Below are 21,381 nucleotides of genomic sequence, written 5' to 3'. Positions count from 1 at the left end.
CCAACGGCTCATACTCTGTCCTAATCCTCCTCGACCTCTCAGCAGCCTTTGACACTGTGGACCACCCCCTTCTCCTCAATACGCTTTCTGACCTTGGCTTCACAGACTCCGTCCTCTCCTGGTTCTCCTCTTATCTCTCCGGTCGTTCTTTCTCAGTCTCTTTTGCAGGCTCCTCCTCCCCCTCCCATCCTCTTACTGTGGGGGTTCCCCAAGGTTCAGTGCTTGGTCCCCTTCTGTTCTCAATCTACACGCACTCCCTTGGTGACCTCATTCACTCCCACGGCTTCAACTATCATCTCTACGCTGATGACACCCAGATCTACATCTGCCCCTGCTCTCTCCCCCTCTCTCCAGGCTCGCATCTCCTCCTGCCTTCAGGACATCTCCATCTGGATGTCTGCCCACCACCTAAAGCTCAACTTGTCGAAGACTGAACTCCTTGTCTTCCCTCCCAAACCTTGTCCACTCCCTGACTTTCCCATCTCTGTTGACAGCACTACCATCCTTCCCGTCTCACAAGCCCGCAACCTTGGTGTCATCCTCGACTCCGCTCTGTCATTCACCCCTCACATCCAAGCCGTCACCAAAACCTGCCGGTCTCAGCTCTCAATATTGCCAAGATCCACCCTTTCCTCTCCATCCCAACTGCTACCCTGCTCATTCAAGCTCTCATCCTATCCCGTCTGGACTACTGCATCAGCCTTCTCTCTGATCTCCCATCCTCATGTCTCTCTCCACTTCAATCCATACTTCATGCTGCTGCCCGGATTATCTTTGTCCAGAAATGCTCAGGGCATATCACTCCCCTCCTCAAAAATCTCCAGTGGCTACCAATCAATCTGCACATCAGGCAGAAACTCCCCACCCACGGCTTCAAGGCTCTCCATCACCTCGCCCCCTCCTACCTCACCTCCCTTCTCTCCTTCTACAGCCCAGCCCGCACCCTCCGCTCCTCCGCCGCTAATCTCCTCACCGTACTTCGTTCTCGCCTGTCCCGCCATCGACCCCCAGCCCACATCCTCCCCCGGGCCTGGAATGCCCTCCCTCTGCCCATCCGCCAGGCTAGCTCTCTTCCTCCCTTCAAGGCCCTGCTGAGAGCTCACCTCCTCCAGGAGGCCTTCCCAGACTGAACCCCTTCCTTCCTCTCCCCCTCGTCTCCCTCTTCATCCCCCCATCTTACCTCCTTCCCTTCCCCACAGCACCTGTATATATGTATATATATTTGTACATATTTATTACTCTATTTATTTATTTATTTATTTATTTTACTTGTACATATCTATCCTATTTATTTTATTTTGTTAGTTTGTTTGGTTTTGTTCTCTGTCTCCCCCTTTTAGACTGTGAGTCCACTGCTGGGTAGGGACTGTCTCTATATGTTGCCAATTTGTACTTCCCAAGCGCTTAGTACAGTGCTCTGCACATAGTAAGCGCTCAATAAATATGATTGATTGATTGACTGATTGTAAGCGCTCAATAAATATGATTGAATGAATGAATGAAGCAGTGTGGCTCAGTGGAAAGAGCCTGGGCTTGGGAGTCAGGGGTCGTGGGTTCTAATCCCAGTTTGGCCACTTGTCTGCTGTGTGACCTTGGGCAAGTCACTTCACTTCTCTGGGCCTCAGTTCCTTCATCTGTCAAATGGGGATGAAGACTGTGAGCCCCAGGTGGGACAACCTGATTACCTTGTATCTACCCCAGCACTTAGAACAGCGCTTGACACATAGTAAATGCTTAACAAATACTATTCATTCATTCATTCAGTCGTATTTATTGAATGCTTACTGTATGCAGAGCACTGGACTAAGCGCTTGGGAAGTCCAAGTCGGCAACATATAGAAACGCTCCCTACCCAATAACGGGCTCACAGCCTAGAAGGGGGAGACAGACAACAAAACAAAACATGTAAACAGGTGTCTAATAATACCATTATTATTATTATTATTCTCTGTGCCTCAGTTATCTCATCTGTAAACTGGGGATTAAAGCGCTGAACCCTTCGTGGGGACAACCTGATTTCCTTCTATCTACCCCGGCGCTTAGAGCAGTGATTGTCACGAAGCAAGCGCTTAACAAATACCGTTATTATCATTATTAATATTATAATTATCGTTACAGGTGTGGGGACTGAGGCCCAGGGCAGCGGAGTGAGTTGGGCCAGGTGGCCGAGCAGTCAGTGGGGCGGCCCCGGGACTGTTTGCGGGAGCCCCCCGCCCCGCGGGTTCGCGGGTTCGCGTGCGGGTGGCTCGGGGGCGCGCGGGGCTGGGGTCATTGTGACGCCCCGCATCTCCCTCCCCGGTTGCCAGGCAGGGGACGGCAAACAAGAGGCTGTCGTGCCCCTGTGCCCCCGCGCCCCGGAGCCCCGCCGCCCCCTGCCTCCCTCCGGCCACCGGGCCAAGCTCCCGCTCCCGTGCGGCCCCGCCAGGCAGGAGCCAGCTCCATCCCACCCATCCCCGACCCCCGACCCCCGACCCCCCATCCCCGCCCCTCCGCGCTGAGCCTCAGGTACCAGCCGGGGACACCGGCGGAGAGCGGGAGGAGACGGCGGGGAAGGCAGGGGGAGGCCAGGAGAGAGAGGGAGAGGACCGGGGGAGAGCGGGGGGGAGACCGGGAGAGAGAGGGAGGGGACAGGGGGAGAGCGGGGGGAGACCAGGAGAGAGAGGGAGGGGACTGGGGGAGAGAGAGGGAGGGGACCGGGGGAGAGCGGGGAGAGACCAGGAGAGAGAGGGAGGGGACGGGGGGAGAGCGGGTGGAGACCAGGAGAGAGAGGGAGGGGACGGGGAAGAGCGGGGGGAGATCAGGAGAGAGGGGGAAGAGACAGGGGAAAAGCAGGGGGAGATCAGGAAAGAGAGGGAGGAGACAGGGGAAAGCAGGGGGAAATCAAGGGAGAGAGGGAGGAGATGGGGGAAAGCAGGGGGAGACCAGGAGAGAGAGGGCGGAGACAGGGGGGAAAGCAGGGGGAGACCAGGAGAGAGAGGGCGGAGACAGGGGGGAAAGCAGGGGGAGACCAGGAGAGAGAGGGCGGAGACAGGGGGGAAAGCAGGGGGAGACCAGGAGAGAGAGGGAGGAGACGCGGGGAGAGCGGGGGGAGACCAGGACAGAGAGGAAGGAGACGGGGGGGGGGGAGGGATGGAGGAGATCGGGGGAGGACGGGGGGGAAAGCAGGGGGAGACCAGGATAGAGAGGGAGGTGACCGGGGGAAAACAGGGGGAGAGCAGGTGGAGAGCGGGATAAACCCCAGGGGAAAGCATGGGAAGAGAGGGACGAGACGCGGGGGCGCGGGGGGGGTGGGGAGAGACCGAAGGAAAGCAGGGAGAGAGCAGAGGGAGACTGGGAGAGAGCAGGAGGAGACGGGGGGAAAGCAGGGGAAGAGCAGGGGGAGACTGGGGGAGAGCAGGGTGAGAGCAGGAGGAGGAGGATGGCATTTGTTAAGCGCTTACTATGTGCAAAGCACTGTTCTAAGCGCTGGGGAGGATACAAGGTGAACAGGTTGTCCCACGTGGGGCTCACAGTCTTCATCCCCATTTTACAGATGAGGTAACTGAGGCACAGAGAAGTTAAGTGACTTCCCCAAAGTCACATAGCTGACAATTGATGGAGTCGGAATTAGAACCCACGACCTCTGACTCCCAAGCCCGTGCTCTTTCCACTGAACCACGCTGCAGAGAACAGAGGGAGACTGGGGGAGAGGGAGGAGCGGGGGGACCAGGGAGAACAGGGAAAGGGAGGCGGGGGAGAGCAAGGAGGAGGGAGGCAGGGGGGTGTAGGGAGAAGGAGGCAGGGGGAGAGCTGGGGAGAGAAGTCGGTGAGGCAGGAGTGCTGAAAAAATGAGAGGCTCCAAACTTGGGTGTGTGGGAGGGGAGAGTTAGGGGTGTTGGATGGTCCGTGTTGGCTCACTGGGTAGAGTCAGGGATGGAGAGGGGAGAATCGGAGGGTTGGATGGTCTGTGCTGGCTCACTGGGGAGAGTCAGAGACAGAGAGAGGGGAGTCAGGGGTGGGGGATAATCCGCACTGGGTCACTGGGGAGAGTCAGGAATGGAAAGGGGAGAGTCAGAGGGTTTGGATGGTCCATGCTAAGTCACTGGGGAGAGTTAGAGACAGAGGCGGGTGTCAGGGATGCTGGATGGTCCATGTTGGGTCTTTGGAGAGAGTCGGGTTGGAGGGGGAGATTCAGGGATGAAGAGGAATGAGTCAGGGGCTTTGAATGGTCCATCCCTAACCAAGGCAGTTTGGTTTCTAGAAAATCAACAAGGACGTGATTCTTTTCGACAACCTGGTATTCTTTTGGAGACAGAGTCCTAGGCCGGGTGGAGACTGTGTTGGGTGGACACTAGGCTTGGAGGACACTGGCCGGAACTGACTTAAGAGGGGCAGGGGGTATCACTGAGGGCCTTACAGTGTGGATGTGGACCCTTCCTGGGCATTCGGCCAGGCTGGGTAGTGGCAGCCCGAGAACCCTCTGCCTCGTTTTCCCCTTCTGTGACCCCTGCCACTCCTCGCTTCCTGATTTGAGGGTGGGGGGATTCCCTCCGCGGGGTGGGGGTGGGGGTGCTGAGGCCATAGCAGGGGAAGCGGGTGACAGAATGGAAGCAGCGCCCAGAGGCCTGGCGCTGGCAAAACCAATAATAATAGTAATTATGGTATTTGTTAAGCCCTTACTTTGTGCCAGACACTGTTCTAAGCACTGGGGTGAATACAAGCAAATCGGGTTAGACACAGTCCCTGTTCCACATGGGGCTCACAGTCCCAATCCCCTTTTTACAGATGAGATAACTGAGGCCCAGAGAAGTGAAATGACTTCCCTAGGTCACACAGCAGACAAGCGGGGGAGCTGGGATTAGAACCCATGACCTTCTGACTCCCAGGACCAGGCTGTAGCCACTACATCACAGCAGAATGTGGGGAGCCCACTTGGGCACGGTGCCCGCGGCGTCAAATGAGCAGGGTGTGGCACCCAAGAGCCCAAACCTGACTGTGCCAGAGCTGTGGGACTATAGCCGCTGCCACCCGGGCTTCCAGCTGCTTTCTGGTCCCCCCAAGATCCCCGGTGGAGCCAGCACCCCGAGCCCCTGAAAGTGCAGCGGCACAAGAGCCGCCCCCAGGGGTGGGGCGGTCGGGGGCTCCGGGCTGGGATGGTGACCCCGGCCTCTTTCCTGTGCCCCTCCAGGTGGGCGGAGCCATGCCTCAGACGGACAAGCATATCAGCATCCCCCCGGAGCTGCCCGAACTGCTGAAGCAGTTCACCAAGGCGGCCATCCGGACCCAGCCTGCCGACCTCATCCAATGGGCGGCCGAGTAAGTGGTCGCCCCCCTCGACGGTCTGCCCATCCGCCTGCCCCTGCTGCCCTTCCCCCTCAGCAGCATCCTTGGACCGCCCCAAACAGCTGCCAGGCTCCCCCAGCTCATGCCCTCTTCTTACTCCCGTCCGACCACCCCTCCCTCACATTGTCCCCCCCAGCCCAGAACTCCCTTCTCCCCAGATCCCGCCCGACTTCTGCCCTCCCCACCTTCAAATCCCTCCTAACATCCCACCCCTTCCAACAAGCCCAGATCATCTCGACCTCCTACTCACCTCTGGCTCTCTTATCACAGTTCGGGGGTCATGGTATTCTTTCGATTGTATTTATTGAGTGCTTAACTGTGGGCAAAGCACTGGACTCAGCACTTGGAAGCATACAATACAACAATATACACATCCCCTGCCCACAGCGACCTTACAGTCTAGAGGTATTTTTTAAGCGCTTATTATGTGCAAAACACTGTACTATGCACTGAAAAAATACCCCATCAGCACTGCATGTGGATGGATGGATGACTGAGCACATAACTGGGTTTTTTTATAGTGTTTCTTGAGTGCTTACTATGTGCCGGGCACTGTACTAAGTGCTGCGGTACATACAAGCTACTCAGGTTGGACGCAGTCCATGTCCCACAGAAGGGCTCACAATCCATCCCCATTTTACAGATGAGGTAACTGAGACACAGAGGAAGGAAGTGATTTGCCCAAGGTCACACAGGAGACAAGCAGCAGAGCTGGAGTTAGAATCCAGGTCCTTCTGCCTTTAGGCCCATGCTGTATTCATTCAATCATATTTATTGAGTGCTTACTGTGTGCAGAGCACTGTACTAAGTGCTTGGAAAGTACAATTCAGCAATGAAGAGAGACAATCCCTGCCCACACTGAGCTTACAGTCTAGAAGAATAAACGTATACTTGCAGTAGTGTCCCATTCACAGGAATGAATTTTACATACCTGATGTAGTGGTTTTAAATCCTAAGTCATCACATGATAAAATGGAAGGAATAAGGAGAATTTTCGAATCTGAACTGAAGTAAATATTCCTATTTCTTTCAATGTTAAGACTTGAAGATTATTTTAACTGGAAAATATTAAGTGTGTGCTTGAGGAACCAAAGTAGATTGACTTCAGATAGAACACTTGACACTAATGTTAAAGATAGGCTACAGATGAATTACCTCCCTTTCAGGAGAAGCTCATTAATCATAGATCTAGATGTCACCTCTCCTTCTTCCTATTGGGCCAGGAGCATTAGTAGCCTACTTGGATTTGTGACTAAATGTCATCTCAGCGCTAGGTAGCACCATTCCTGAAGTGCCTTGGCATGGAAGAAATTCATTCCTCCCAATTTCTCTCTAGGTAGTACAAAAGAAGAAGGCAAAGGGACAGGTTACAAAGAAAGGGAGTAAAAGACAGTCATGTGTACTATATTGGAATATCTCTAAAGAATTCTTTGGAATCAGATAAACAGAACAACATATTACATAATAGAATCAACAGTGGCACCTGCTATCAAGCACTTAGTACAGTGCTCTGCACACAGTAAGCGCTCAATAAATACAATTGAATGAATGAGTCTACTAGGCCAAGTGATCTATTATGGTAATTGTAAAGTGCTTATTATTTGGTAGGCACTGCCCTAAGCGCTGCAGTAGATACACGATCATCAGTTTGGAAACAGTCCATGTCTCACATGCAGCTCCAAGCTTTATTCCTGTTCTGATTTTCCAGCAGCTGAATATCCTGCTCTGCCACTTGTCAGCTGCGTAACTTTGGGCGAGTCACTTAACATCTCTGTGCCTCAGTTATCTCACCTGTAAAATGGGGGTTCAGACTGTGAGCCCAACGTGGGACAATCTGATTCCCTTGTATCTACCCCAGTGCTTAGAACAGTGCTTGGCACTTAACAAATACCATTATTATTTCTGTGTCTCCGCCCCACCCGCATTAGAGTGGAAACTTCTTGTGGGCAGGGTAAATGCCTGGACTTATGCAGTGCTTTCCCCAATGCTTAGCACACTGCAATCAGCTCTCCGGAAATACTGTCATGGCTGTACTACTGAGGGGCCAGTGGGGTGGGGCGGATATGGGGAGGGTTGGTGAGGGGAGACAAAAGAATGAAGAAGCAAAGTGGTCCCTGTGCTAGCAGAAATGCTGAAGGGGAAGCACGGGGCAGGGTTAGGGTGAGGAAGTGAGAGGTTACTCAGGGAAGACTTCCTGGAGGAGTTGTGATTTCAGGAGGGCTTCGGAGATGGACAGAGAGGACAGGAAAGGAGAGGGGTGAGCAAGGGGTCACAGGTGAGAGAGCCAGGCATCTGGGTGGTGGATGCAGGAGAAGTGACCCCCCATACCCCGTGTCCTCCAGCTACTTTGGTGCAATGTCCCGAGGGGAGATCCCCCCAGTGCGGGAACGTTCGGAGCGGATCCACCTCTCCAACTGGGCTGAGCTCACCCCCGAACTGCTTAAGATTCTGCACTCACGGGTAAGGGGGTCTGTGGGCACGGGGGCCGGGGTGGGGGCTGGGGACGACTCTTGGGGGTCCTGGCCAGGCTGCAGCTCACCCATCCAGGTTGGTCCAAGAGAGAGTCACCCGGGGCAGTGGTGGCAGTGGGCTTCAGGGGCTCTACTCCCTGGCAGGGCTGTGTGGGCCCAACTTGGGGCAGGGCGAGCCTCTGACCGCTGGGGCGAAAATCAGCATTTAAGAAGGGTATCTGGAATGCCTCCGGGTCTGGCCCACACCCATATAGGTGTAACATGCCCACGGAAGCTGTTCACCACAGTCCCACACAGGTGAAACATGCCACACGGATGCTGTACAGCATGGACTGCCTGGGCACACAGGGGTGTAACGTGCCACGCAGGTACCGTTCAGCACAGACCCCCATGGATGTAACGTGTCACACAGATGCTGTTCAGCGCAGACTCACATGGGAGTAACATGCCATGGTGATACTGTTCAACATAGTCCCACCCGGGTGCAACATACCACCTGGATGCTGTACAGCATAGTTGGCCCAGACACACAGAGGTGTAACAAGAGACACAAATGCTGTTCAACACAGTCCCACACCTAGGTAAAACATGCCCCTAGGCTGCTCTGCAGCACGATTGGTCCAGACACACACAGGTGTGACATGCCACACAGATGCCCTGTAGCCCTTTATGCACTCTCAAAACCACAAAAACCCTCCTCTATGGAGCATTCCCAGATTCAGAGCCCATGGCGGGGCTAGGCCTGAGGCTGGTCCATTGGTAGCCCGGGGCCAGGCCTAACGCTGCTCCGGCTGGGGGCTGGGCTTGATTCTGGTCCTGTGAGAGCGAGTAACTGTATTTGGAGAGGCCAGTGGAGGTCACTGAGACAGAGGCGTCCAGGAGGGGCCACTGCGGGTCGGGCTCCCCAGCTGGGTGGGTGGTTTCGGGGTGGCGGAGATGCCTGTGGGGTCCATTGGGCGGCTGTGCCCGCAGGTGGGCGGACGGCTGATCATCCACGCGGACGAGCTGGCGCAGATGTGGAAGGTGCTGAACCTCCCGACTGACTTGTTCCACAGCGTAATGAACGTGGGCCGCTTCACTGAGGAAATCGAGTGGCTCAAGTTCTTGGCCCTGGCCTGCAGTTCGCTCGGCGTGGTAGGTGCGGGGCTGGGCGGGGGCGGGTGGAGGGCGGCCTGCTGCTGTTTGGGGCCCGGAGGCGGTCAGTCAGCTCGTGTGTGGGGCCGTCAGAGGTCGTGTGGGGGTTGGTCCACCACCCACTCAGAGTGTCGGCTGGCCCAGATGTTCGGGCCCAATAATAATAATAATAATAATACTGGCATTTATTAAGTGTTTACTATGTGCAAAGCACTGTTCTAAGCACTGGGGAGGTTACATGAAGCAGCACGGCTCAGTGGAAAGAGCACATGCTTAGGAGTCAGAGGTCATGGGTTCTAATTCCGGCTCTGCCATGTATCCGCTGTATGACCTTGGGCAAGTCACTTAACTTCTCTGAGCCTCAGTTACCTCATCTGTAAAATGGGAATTAAGACTGTGAGCCCCCCCAGGTGACCTGATCACCTTGTATCCCCCCCAGTGCTTAGAACAGTACTTTGCACATAGTAAGTGCTTACAAATGCCATCATTACTATTATTATTATTATTATTATTACAAGGTGATTCATTCATTCAATCATATTTATTTAGCGCTTACTGTGTGCAGAGCACTGTACTAAGCACTTGGGAAGTACAAGTTGGCAACATATAGAGACGGTCCCTACCCAACAGTGGGCTCACAGTCTAGAAGGTGATCAGGTTGTCCCACGGGGGGGCTCACAGTCTTAATCCCCATATTACAGATGAGGTAACTGAGGCTCAGAGAAGTTAAGTGACTTGCCCAAAGTCACACAGCTGACAATTGGCAGAGCCGGGATTTGAACCCATGATCTCTGACTCCAAAGCCCGTGCTCTTTCCACTGAGCCACGCTGCTTCTCAAACACCCAAACACCCCCTTCTCAATCACTCAATCCATGCTATTTATCGAGTGCTTACTGTGCACAGTACTAAGTGTTTGGGAGAGCACAACAGAACAGAATTGGTAGACACATTCCCTGCCCATGAAGAGAAGCAGCATGGCCTAGTGGAAAGAGCACAGGCCTCGGAGTCAGAGGACCTGGGTTCTCATACCAGCTCTGCCAATTACTTGCTGTGTGACCTTAGGCACAACACCTAACTTCTCTGTGCCTCAGTTGTCTCAACAGTAAAATGAGGATTAAATCCTACTCCCTCCTACTTAGACTGAGAGCCCCATGAGAGACAGGAACTGTGTCCAACCTAATTAGCTTGTATCTACTTCAGCACTTAGTATAGTGCCTGGCACATAGTAAGCGCTTTACAAATACAATCAAAAAAGTAAATAGAGTTGGTATACACAATCCCTGTCTTCAAGGATCTTATAGTCTACTGTGTTCAGAGCACTGTACTAAGCATTTGGGAGAGTGGAATAAAGTTACTAGACACAATCCCTGCCTTCAAGGAGTTTATAGTCTGCTGTGTGTAGAGCACTGTACTAAGAGTTTGGGACAATACAACAGAGAGTAAGTAGACATAATCCCTGCCTTCAAGGATCATACAGTCTACTATGTACAGAGTGCTGTACTATTCCCTTGTGAAAGTGCAATAAAATTTGTAGCCGTGATCCCTATCCTCAAGGACCTTACAGCCTATTCTGTGCAGAGCACTGTGCTAAGGTGTTGGGAGAGTACTGTGGTTAGTAAACACCATCCCTGCCCTCAAGGAGTTCCCAGTCTAGCAGGGGAGATACAAAATAACTTTCAGATAGAATAGAAGGAAAAATGGACATATGGATGACTAGATACTTAACAAGTAATCAATGGATCAAACAGTTAGGAAGAGCATGTAACTCGATATGTAAAGGAGTGTTTCAGGTGGGAGGGAGGGCACCAGCATGGGTTGGGTGCAGAAGAGTGGAGGGGATAGGAGGGGGATGTGACCCAGAAGAGGAAAGATGAATCAGGGAAGCTCTCTGAGTGGAGGTGTAATTTCAGAAAGGCTTTGAATCAATCAATCAATCAATCAATCATATTTATTGAGTGCTTACTGTGTGCAGAGCACTGTACTAAGCGCTTGGGAAGTACAAGTTGGCAACATATAGAGACGGTCCCTACCCAACAGTGGGCTCACAGTCTAGAAGGGGGGAGACAGAGAACAAAACAAAACATAGTAACAAAATAAAATAAATAGAATAGATATGTACAAGTAAAATAAATAAATAAATAGAGTAATAAATATGTACAAACATATATACATATATACAGGTGCTGTGGGGAAGGGAAGGAGGTAAGGCTGGGGGGATGGAGAGGGGGAGGAGGGGGAGAGGAAGGAGGCAAGAGGTCTGCCACATGGGAATGCCTTACCTCCTTCCCCTCCCCACAGCACCTATATATATGTATATATGTTTGTACATATTTGTTACTCTATTTATTTATTTATTTTACTTGTACACATTTATTCTATTTATTTTATTTTGTTAATATGATTTGTTTTGTTGTCTGTCCTCCCCCTTCTAGACTGTGAACCCACTGTTGGGTAGGGACCGTATCTATATGTTGCCAACTTGTACTTCCCAAGCGCTTAGTACAGTGCTCTGCACACAGTAAGAGCTCAATAAATACGATTGAATGAATGAATGGGAATGGGGAAGGAGTTCCAGGCAGAGGGGAGAGGGGGTGAGAAAGGGGTCGGCAGTGAGAGAGGGGAGAATGAGGCACTGTGAGTGCGTGGGTAGGATGATGATGATGGTGATGATGATGATGATGATGATGGTATTTGTTAAGCGCTTACATGTGCCAAGCACTGTTCTAAGCACTGGAGTAGATACAAGGTAATCAGGTTGTCCCACGTGGGGCTCACAGTCTTAATCCCCATTTTACAAATGAGGGAACTGAGGCACAGAGAAGTTAAGTGACTTGCCCAAGGTCACAGAGCAGACAAGTGGTGGGGCCGGAATTAGAACCCATGACCTCTGACTCCCAAACCCGTGCTCTTTCCACTAAGCCACTCTGCTTAGTGCGTAGTGTGTTAGTGCCATGCTACATAAGCCACGCTTATGCCATGCTGACAGAGCATGGGCCTCGGAGTCAGAGGACCGGGTTCTAATCCAGGCTTGGCCACTCGTCTGCTGGGTGAAGTGTCACTTCACTTCCTCTGTGCCTTAGTTTCCTCAACTGCATAATGGAAACTGAATACCTGCTCTCCCTCCTACTGCAAGCTCCATATGGGACAGGGACTGTATCCCACCTGATTAACTTGTATCTACCCTAGCGCTTAGAATAGTACCTGGCAGATAATAAGCACTTAACAAATACTATTCAAAAAATGTAAAAAAAATACCTCTTCTCCCTTCTACTTAGATTGTGAGTCCCCTATGTGGGACCTGACTAACTTGTATCTACCCCAGCTCTTAGTAGAGCACTTGAAACACAGTAAGCATTTAACAAATACCACAAGGAAGGAAAAGTTGACCATTCCTCCTCTGACTTTATTTACTCCTGGCACAACCCTGCCAGCTCTCTGGAGGAGGAGAGGCTCTGAGGGGTTTTTGGAAAGGGCTGGGAACCTCCTGGACCCAGAATTGCTGCGGCTGAATAAGGTTCTGATGAGTTAAGTGCAAATGGATTAGAAACAGATGGAGGAAATTTCCCCTGAAATTTTCCGGGATTAAAAAAAAACAAGGAAAAGGCATTTTGGCAAGCTTCAGTGTGGACGCTGCCCAGACTGAAAGCTGGGATGAATTTTCTCCGATGGGCCCCCAGGCCTGCGTCTCCCCAGACTCCATTTCCATCCTATCCCCTCTTCTCCCCTTGAGAGACTTCTTGCTGTAATGACCCCAGGACCCTCAGGGTAGGGAAGAGGAGGGGAGAAGAGAGAGTCAGTTGGAAATGTCAGTGGCTGGGCAGATCAGAGCTGAATATTCAGAGCAGAACTGAATAATTCACCTATACTAAGCTGAATAGTATCCTGAATCCTATCCCGTCTGGACTACTGCACTAGCCTTCTCTCTGATCTCCCATCCTCGTGTCTCTCTCCACTTCAATCCATACTTCATGCTGCTGCCCGGATTATCTTTGTCCAGAAACGCTCTGGACATATTACTCCCCTCCTCAAAAACCTCCAATGGCTACCGATCAATCTGCGCATCAGGCAGAAACTCCTCACCCTGGGCTTCAAGGCTGTCCATCACCTCGCCCCCTCCTACCTCACCTCCCTTCTCTCCTTCTACTGCCCAGCCCGCACCCTCCGCTCCTCCACCACTAATCTCCTCACTGTACCTCGCTCTCGCCTGTCCCGCCATCGACCCCCGGCCCACGTCATCCCCCGGGCCTGGAATGCCCTCCCTCTGCCCATCCGCCAAGCTAGCTCTCTTCCTCCCTTCAAGGCCCTGCTGAGAGCTCACCTCCTCCAGGAGGCCTTCCCAGACTGAGCCCCTTCTTTCCTCTCCCCCTCGTCCCCCTCTCCATCCCCCCGTCTTACCTCCTTCCCTTCCCCACAGCACCTGTATATATGTATATATGGTTGTACATATTTATTACTCTATTTATTTATTTATTTATTTATTTTACTTGTACATTTCTATCCTACTTATTTTATTTTGTTGGTATGTTTGGTTCTGTTCTCTGTCTCCCCCTTTTAGACTGTGAGCCCACTGTTGGGTAGGGACTGTCTCTATGTGATGCCAATTTGTACTTCCCAAGCGCTTAGTACAGTGCTCTGCACATAGTAAGCGCTCAATAAATACGATTGATTGATTGATTGATTGATTGAATAAGCACTTAGTACGGTGCTCTGCACACAGTAAGTGCTCAATAAATGCTGTTGGGTAGGGACCGTCTCTATATGTTGCCAACTTGTACTTCCCAAGTGCTTAGTACAGTGCTCTGCACACAGCGTGGCTCAGTGGAGAAGAGCACGGGCTTTGGAGTCAGAGGTCATGGGTTCGAATTCCGGCTCTGGCACATGTCTACTGTGTGACCTTGGGCAAGTCACTTAACTTCTCTGAGTCTCAGTTACCTCATCTGTAAAATGGGGATTAAGACTGTGAGCCCCATGTGGGACAACTTGATCACCTTGTATCCACCCCCAGCGCTTAGAACAGTGCTTTGCACATAGTAAGCGCTTAACAAATGCCATTATAATAATAATAAATGCTCAATAAATATGATTGAATGAATGAATGAATAAATACAATTGAATGAATGAATATTGGTGCCAGAGAAGCAATGGGGCCTACTGGTAGGAGCCCGGGCCTCGGAGTCACAGCACCTAGGTTCTAGTCCTAGCTCTGAGATATGTCTGCTCGTGTGACCTTGGGTAAGTCACTTCACTTCTCTGGGCCTCAGTTACCTCATCTGGATTAAGGCTGTGAGCCCTGTGTGGTTTAGGGACTGTGTCCAACCCAATTACTTTGTATCTACCCCAGCGCTTAGTACAATGCCAGGAACATAGAAATAATAATAATAGTGATGTTATTTGTTAAGCGCTACTATGTGCCAAGCACTGTTCTAAGCTCTAGGGTAGATATAAAGTAATCTAGTTGTCCCACATGGGCCTCACAGTCTTCATCCCCCATTTTCCAGATGAGGTAACTGAGGCACAGAGAAGTTAAGTGATTTGCCCAAAGTCATACAGCTGATAAGTGGTGGAGCAGGAATTGGAGCCCACAACCTCTGACTCCCAAACCCGTGTTCTTTCCACTAAGCCACACTGCTTCTCTAGTAAGTGCTTAACATATACAACTAATACCACCACATAACCACCACTTACTTCTCTGTGCCTCTGTTCCCTCATCTATAAAATGGGGATTTAATCCCTATTCTCCCTCCTACTTAGACTGGGAGTCCCATATGGGACCTGATTAGCTTATACCTTCCCCAGCCCTTAGTACAGTGTTTAGCACATAGCAAGTGTTTAACAAATTCATCCATTCATTCAGTCAGTCAGTCAGTCAATCGTAGTTATTGAGAGCTTACTGTGTGCAGAGCACTGTACTAAGCACTGGTACAGTGGGGCTGAGGGAGATGTGAATTAATTGAAAGTACAATTCAGCCATAAAGAGAGACAATCCCTGCCTACAACGGGTTTACAGTCTAGAAGGGGGGGGGAGACAGACCAAAACTAATATTATTACATTATTACTATTATTAGCTAGTGAGCCCAGTGGGGAAGAGGGATCTTGTCCAATCTGACTGTGTCCAATCTGCTTAACTTGCATCTACCCCAGCACTTAGAACAGTGCTTGGCACATAGTAAGCACTTAACAAGTACCATAATAATAATAATAATGGCATTTATTAAGCACTCACTATGTGCAAAGCACTGTTCTAAGCACTGGGGAGGTTACAAGGTGATCAGGTTGTCCCACGGGGGGCTCACAGTCTTCATCCCCATTTTACAGATGAGGTAACTGAGGCCCAGAGAAGTGAAATGACTTGCCCAAAGTCACACAGCTGACAATTGGTGGAGCCGGGACTTGAACCCATGACCTCTGACTCCAAAAGCCCTTGCTCTTTCCACTGAACCACGCTCCTTCACCATAATTATTGTGAACAAGAAATTCAGCATGGTGCTGGGTGCAGAGTAAGCGCTCCATCCATACCAGTATCATTAGGTGGAATGAAGGTGGGGCTGGAGGGGGGAGAAGGGGGGTAAAAGGGAGGGGGCGTCTCACCTCCACAACGTGAGTGGTACCAACTTGCCTGAGTCTCCCCACCCCCAGGGGATGACTGTGAGTTGGGATACAGGTGTCTGGGGCAGACCTGGAGGAGCTCGTGCCAACCTGGAGGGGCTCCTGCATCCTGCAGCCTTGCGGGAGGACAGGATCAAATCAGCAGATGCTCAGAGACAGCGTGGAGGGAAGCGGGCATTCTGCCCTTCTAATTATATTGAATTTATGTCAGCGTGTGTGCTGAGTACTGGGCTGAATGCTGGGGCAGGTACAAGGTAAACTCACTGCAGGCAAGGAATGTTTCTGCTAATTCCGTTATATTGTACTCTCCCAACTGCTCGGTACGGTGCTCAGCACATAGTAAGCGCTCAGTTAATACCATTGATTGATTGATTGTTTGGAGCTCACAGTCTAGGGGGAAGGAGGGCCTGCACACTTTGCTCCTCTAATGCTGACCTTCTCACTGCACCTCGATCTCATCTATCTCACGTCTGACCCCTCACCCACATCCTCACCCACATAGAGAAGCAGCATGGCTCAGTGGAAAGGGCATGGGCTTTGGAGTCAGGGGTCATGGGTTCGAATCCCAGCCCCACCAATTGTCAGCTGTGTGACTTTGGGCAAGTCACTTAACTTCTCTGTGCCTCAGTTCCCTCATTTGTAAAATGGGGATTAAGATTGTGACAGCCTGATCTTCTTGTAACCTCCCCAGTGCTTAGAACAGTGCTTTGCACATAGTAAGCACTTAATAAATGTCATCATTATTATTATTATCCTGCCCCTGGCCTGGAACACCCTCCCTCTTCATATCTGACAGATGATCACTCTCCCTACCCTTAAAAGCCATATTAAAAGCACATCTCCTCTGAGAGGCCTTCCCTGACTAAGCCCTCTTTTCCTCTTCTCCTTCTCCCTTCTGTATCACCCTTGAACTTGGATTTGCACCCTTAATTCACATCTCCCTCAGCCCCACAGCACTTATGTATATGTGTGTATTTACTCATATTAATGTCTATCTTCCCCTCTAGACTGTAAGCGCACTGTTGGCAGAGAATGTGTTTACCAACTCTGTTGTATTGTCCTCTCCTGAGCACTTAGTACCCTGCTCTGTAAACAGAAAGCACTCAATAAATATAATTGGTTGACTGATTTAAGAAAAGTAGGGATCAATCAATGGTATTTGAGCACTTACTGTGTTCAGAGGACTATACTAAGCCCCTTTTCATTGTATTTGTTAAGCGCTTACTATATGCCAGAAACTAAATTTAAGCACTGGGGTAGATACAACCGAGTCAGGGTGAACACAGTCCATATCCCACATTCTTAACCCCCATTTTACAGATGAGGTAACTGGGGCACAAAGAAGTGAAAAGACTTGCCCAAGGTCACACCACAGTCAAGTGAGAAGCAGTGTTGTCTAGAGCACAGGCCTGGGAGTCAGAAGGGCCTGGGTTCTAATCCCTCCTGCGCCACACGTATGCTCACAGAGGGAGGGTCCTTAGTGAAGAGATGTGGACTGAAAGTTTTTGTAGAAAAATGATGCGGGCAGCAGAGTGAAGTATGGGCTGGAGTGGGGACAGGTAAGGAGAGAGGGAGGTCGGCGAAGAGACTGATACAATAATCAAGGTGGGGTTGAATAAGTGCTTGGATTATCATGGTAGCAGTGCGGATGGAGAGGAAGGGGCAGATTCTAAAGATGTTGTGAAGGTAGAACCACAAGGAGTTGGTGACATGACAGGCTGAATATACAGGGCAGGCCCAGCGTGGCTCAGTGGAAAGAGCACGGGCTTGGGAGTCGGAGGTCATGGGTTTGAATCCCTGCTCCACCACTTGTCAGCTGTGTGACTTTGAGCAAGTCACTTAACTTCTCTGGGCCTCAGTTCCCTCATCTGTAAAATGAGGATTTAGACTGTGAGCCCCAGGTGGGACAACCTTGATAACCTTGTATTCCCCCCAGTTCTTAGAACAGTGCTTGGCACATAGTAAGCACTTAACAAATACCACCATTATTATTATTATTATTATTATTATTATTGTAAACTCCTTGAGGGTAGGGACTGTGTCTTCTAACTCGATTTCATTACACTCTCCCAATCACCTAGTTCAGTCTTCTGCTCACAGTAAATGCTCAATAAATAGCACTGATGGATTGAATGGGAGAGATGTCAAAGATAATGGCAAAAGTTATAGGCCTGTGAGATGGGGAGGATGGTGGCACTGTCTACACAGTGATGGGAAAATCGGGGAGAGGATGGGGTTTGGGTGGGAAGATGAGGAGTTCTGTGTTAGACATGTTAAGTTTGAGGTGTTAGTGAGATAGTCAAGTAGAGATGTCCTGAAGGAGCATGGGCTTATGGATAGATCAAGGCCCCGGGAGTCAGAAGGACTTGGGTCCTAATCCCAGCTCCACCACTTATCAAGGCCCCGGGAGTCAGAAGGACTTGGGTCCTAATCCCAGCTCCACCACTTATCTGCTGTATGACCTTGGGAAGTTAACTTCACTTCTCTGTACCTCGGTCACCTCATCTGTAAAATGGGGATTAAGACTGTGAGCCCCATGTGGGACAGGGACTGTGTCCAACCCGATTAGCTTGTACCTACCTCATCATCATCATCATCATCATCAATTGTATTTATTGAGCGCTTACTGTGTGCAGAGCACTGTACTAAGCGCTTGGGAAGTACAAGTTGGCAACATATAGAGACAGTCCCTACCCAACAATGGGCTCACAGTCTAAGAGGGGGAGACAGAGAACAAAACCAAACATACTAACAAAATAAAATAAATAGAATAGATATGTACAAGTAAAATAAATAAATAAATAAATAGAATAATAAATATGTACAAACATATATACATATATACAGGTGCTGTGGGGAAGGGAAGGAGGTAAGATGGGGGGATGGAGAGGGGGACGAGGGGGAGAGGAAGGAAGAGGCTCAGTCTGGGAAGGCCTCCTGGAGGAGGTGAGCTCTCAGTAGGGCCTTGAAAGGGAGGAAGAGAGCTAGCTTGGCGGATGGGCAGAGGGAGGGCATTCAGTGCTTAGTACAGTGCCTGCCACATAGTAAGTGCTTAACAAATACCATAAAAAAAGGGGAAATGGTCAGGGAGTGAAGAATAGGCACGGGGTGAGGAAGGGTGTGGGGTGGGCAAGGCACAGGGCTGGGCACAAGGTGGGGTGTACGGTGAGGAAGGGTACAGGGCAGGAGAAGCGGGTCCTCCCAGGCTGCTATGGGACCCCTCCAGTCCCTGGACCTGGGATGGCAAGCCAGGCCTATCCATCTGTCTGCTCATCGGCTGCTGATGGCTCCGCTGTGGCCTTGCCTTCCCCCTCCTAACTCCCGCCCCCCAGACCATCGCAAAGACCCTGAAGATCGTGTGCGAGGTCCTTTCGTCCGAGCACGACAGTGGCCCGCCCCGCATCCCGTTCAGCACGTTCCAGTTCCTGTACACGTACATCGCCGAAGTGGATGGGGAGATCTCGGCTTCCCATGTCAGCCGCATGCTCAACTACATCGAGCAAGAGGTGTAAGCGGACACAGGCCAAGGCGTGGCCCCACCAGGGTGGCCCTGGGTGGGGGGGGACCGGTTCGGGGTCACTGGCGGGTGGCCTGGAGGGCGGTGGGCAGGGGGTGGGCACAGGGGGCGTGGCGGGTGGGAGGAAGAGAGGCGGAGGGTCAGAGGAGAAGCTTGAGAGCTCCCTCAGCGGTGGTGTTGTCCCTACAGGATTGGACCCGACGGGCTCATCAAAGTGAACGACTTTACTCAGAATCCAAGGGTCCGGCTGGAATAGGGGGCCCGGCCCCGGTCCCTGGCCCCCACCCCCCGCAGTGTTGTGGAAGAGAAGGAGGGTGGATGAGCCGGGGTGACCGCGCTTCTTAGCCGCTGACCAGGACCCTGCTCTGGCTGCCATTCCTGGGGGAGCCCACACACCCCAATAAACAGTTAAGGCAGACAGAGCTCTAAGCTGAGTCCGGCTGACACGTTCATGGCCCCAGGCTCCCCACTCTGGCCCATGCTCCCGGTGTTGGGCAGAAGAGGCCCAACAAGGCCATTTCTTTTATGGTATTTATTTAGCATTTTCTACATATCAAGCACTGTTCACTGTTCTAAGCATTGGGGTAGATACAAGTCAGTCGGGTCAGACGCAGTCCCTATCCCACGTGGGGATCACAGCCTAAGTGGGAGGGAGAACAGGTCTTGATTCCTCACTTTAGTTGAGGAAACTGAGGGACGGAGAAGTGAAGTGACCTGCCCAGGGTCACACAATGGGCAAGTGATGGAACCGGAATTAGAACCCAGGTGGTCTGACTGCCAGGCCCGGGATCTTCCCACTAGGCCGTGCTGCTTCTCAAGTTGTCCTAGTGAAGGAAGAAGGTCCAACGGTGACCTCGGCCGACACTGCCCCATCCCATACCGCCCAGACTAGACACCATCCTCCCATGCAACACTGCCCTGCCTGACACCGCCCCGCCCGACCCCATGCCATGCTAGAAATCTGGCACGGCTATATGGGCTGGTGTATGGTGTGGGCAGCAGCTACTTATTTCTGGTCTTCCGGTTCTGGTCATCCACGTGCTGGTGGTCATGGCGGCCTATGAAGGGGGCTGGTCGCCCATCCCTGAGAGCTACCCATTTACCGGCCAGTGTGAATGCTGGGACTCAACTCACCCAACTGCCCCCACCCCTGAGAGACAACTCTCAACTCCTGCCTCCAGGTCAAACCAAGGCCCCCAGCCCAGTGCTTCATTGGCCATGGGGATCAATCAATCAATCAATCAATCGTATTTATTGAGCGCTTACTATGTGCAGAGCACTGTACTAAGCGCTTGGGAAGTACAAATTGGCATCACATAGAGACAGTCCCTACCCGATAGTGGGCTCACAGTCTAAAAGGGGGAGACAGAGAACAGAACCAAACATACCAACAAAATAAAATAGGATAGAAATGTACAAGTAAAATAAATAAATAAATAAATAAACAGAGTAATAAATATGTACAACCATATATACATATATACAGGTGCTGTGGGGAAGGGAAGGAGGTAAGACGGGGATGGAGAGGGGGACGAGGGGGAGAGGAAAGAAGGGGCTCAGTCTGGGAAGGCCTCCTGGAGGAGGTGAGCTCTCAGCAGGGCCTTGAAGGGAGGAAGAGAGCTAGCTTGGCGGATGGGCAGAGGGAGGGCATTCCAGGCCCGGGGGATGACGTGGGCCGGGGGTCGATGGCGGGACAGGCGAGAGCGAGGTACAGTGAGGAGATTAGTGGTGGAGGAGCGGAGGGTGGGGGCTGGGCAGTAGAAGGAGAGAAGGGAGGTGAGGTAGGAGGGGGCGAGGTGATGGAGAGTCTTGAAGCCCAGGGTGAGGAGTTTCTGCCTGATGCGCAGATTGATCGGTAGCCATTGGAGGTTTTTGAGGAGGGGAGTGATATGTCCAGAGCGTTTCTGGACAAAGATAATCCGGGCAGCAGCATGAAGTATGGATTGAAGTGGAGAGAGACACGAGGATCAGAGAGAAGGCTAGTGCAGTAGTCCAGACGGGATAGGATGAGAGCTTGAATGAGCAGGGTAGCGGTTTGGATGGAGAGGAAAGGGCGGATCTTGGCAATGTTGCGGAGCTGAGACCGGCAGGTTTTGGTGAGGGCTTGGATGTGAGGGGTGAATGAGAGAGCGGAGTCGAGGATGACACCAAGGTTGCGGGCTTGTGAGACGGGAAGGATGGTAGTGCCGTCAACAGAGATGGGAAAGTCAGGGAGAGGACAAGGTTTGGGAGGGAAGACAAGGAGCTCAGTCTTCGACATGTTGAGCTTTAGGTGGCGGGCGGACATCCAGATGGAGATGTCCTGAAGGCAGGAGGAGATGCGAGCCTG

General features: G+C 51.5%; 1 protein-coding gene across 1 annotated transcript; it reads left to right on the top strand.

Moving 5' to 3' along the window:
• Positions 1-2,368: 2,368 nt before the first annotated feature.
• Positions 2,369-19,470, top strand: LOC119931774 (ropporin-1). Its single transcript, XM_038750678.1, has 6 exons — positions 2,369-2,505; positions 5,168-5,295; positions 7,665-7,782; positions 8,766-8,927; positions 18,868-19,043; positions 19,242-19,470. Exons 2-6 carry the CDS (start codon positions 5,180-5,182, stop codon positions 19,306-19,308), a joined length of 639 nt encoding a protein of 212 aa, XP_038606606.1. The 5' UTR covers positions 2,369-2,505; positions 5,168-5,179; the 3' UTR covers positions 19,309-19,470.
• Positions 19,471-21,381: the final 1,911 nt, after the last annotated feature.

The sequence above is a fragment of the Tachyglossus aculeatus genome, chromosome 1, assembly GCF_015852505.1.
Source record: "Tachyglossus aculeatus isolate mTacAcu1 chromosome 1, mTacAcu1.pri, whole genome shotgun sequence".
NCBI lineage: Eukaryota > Metazoa > Chordata > Mammalia > Monotremata > Tachyglossidae > Tachyglossus > Tachyglossus aculeatus.
The sequence above is the reverse complement of the archived record's forward strand: the minus strand, read 5'-3'. Positions and strand labels throughout refer to the sequence as shown.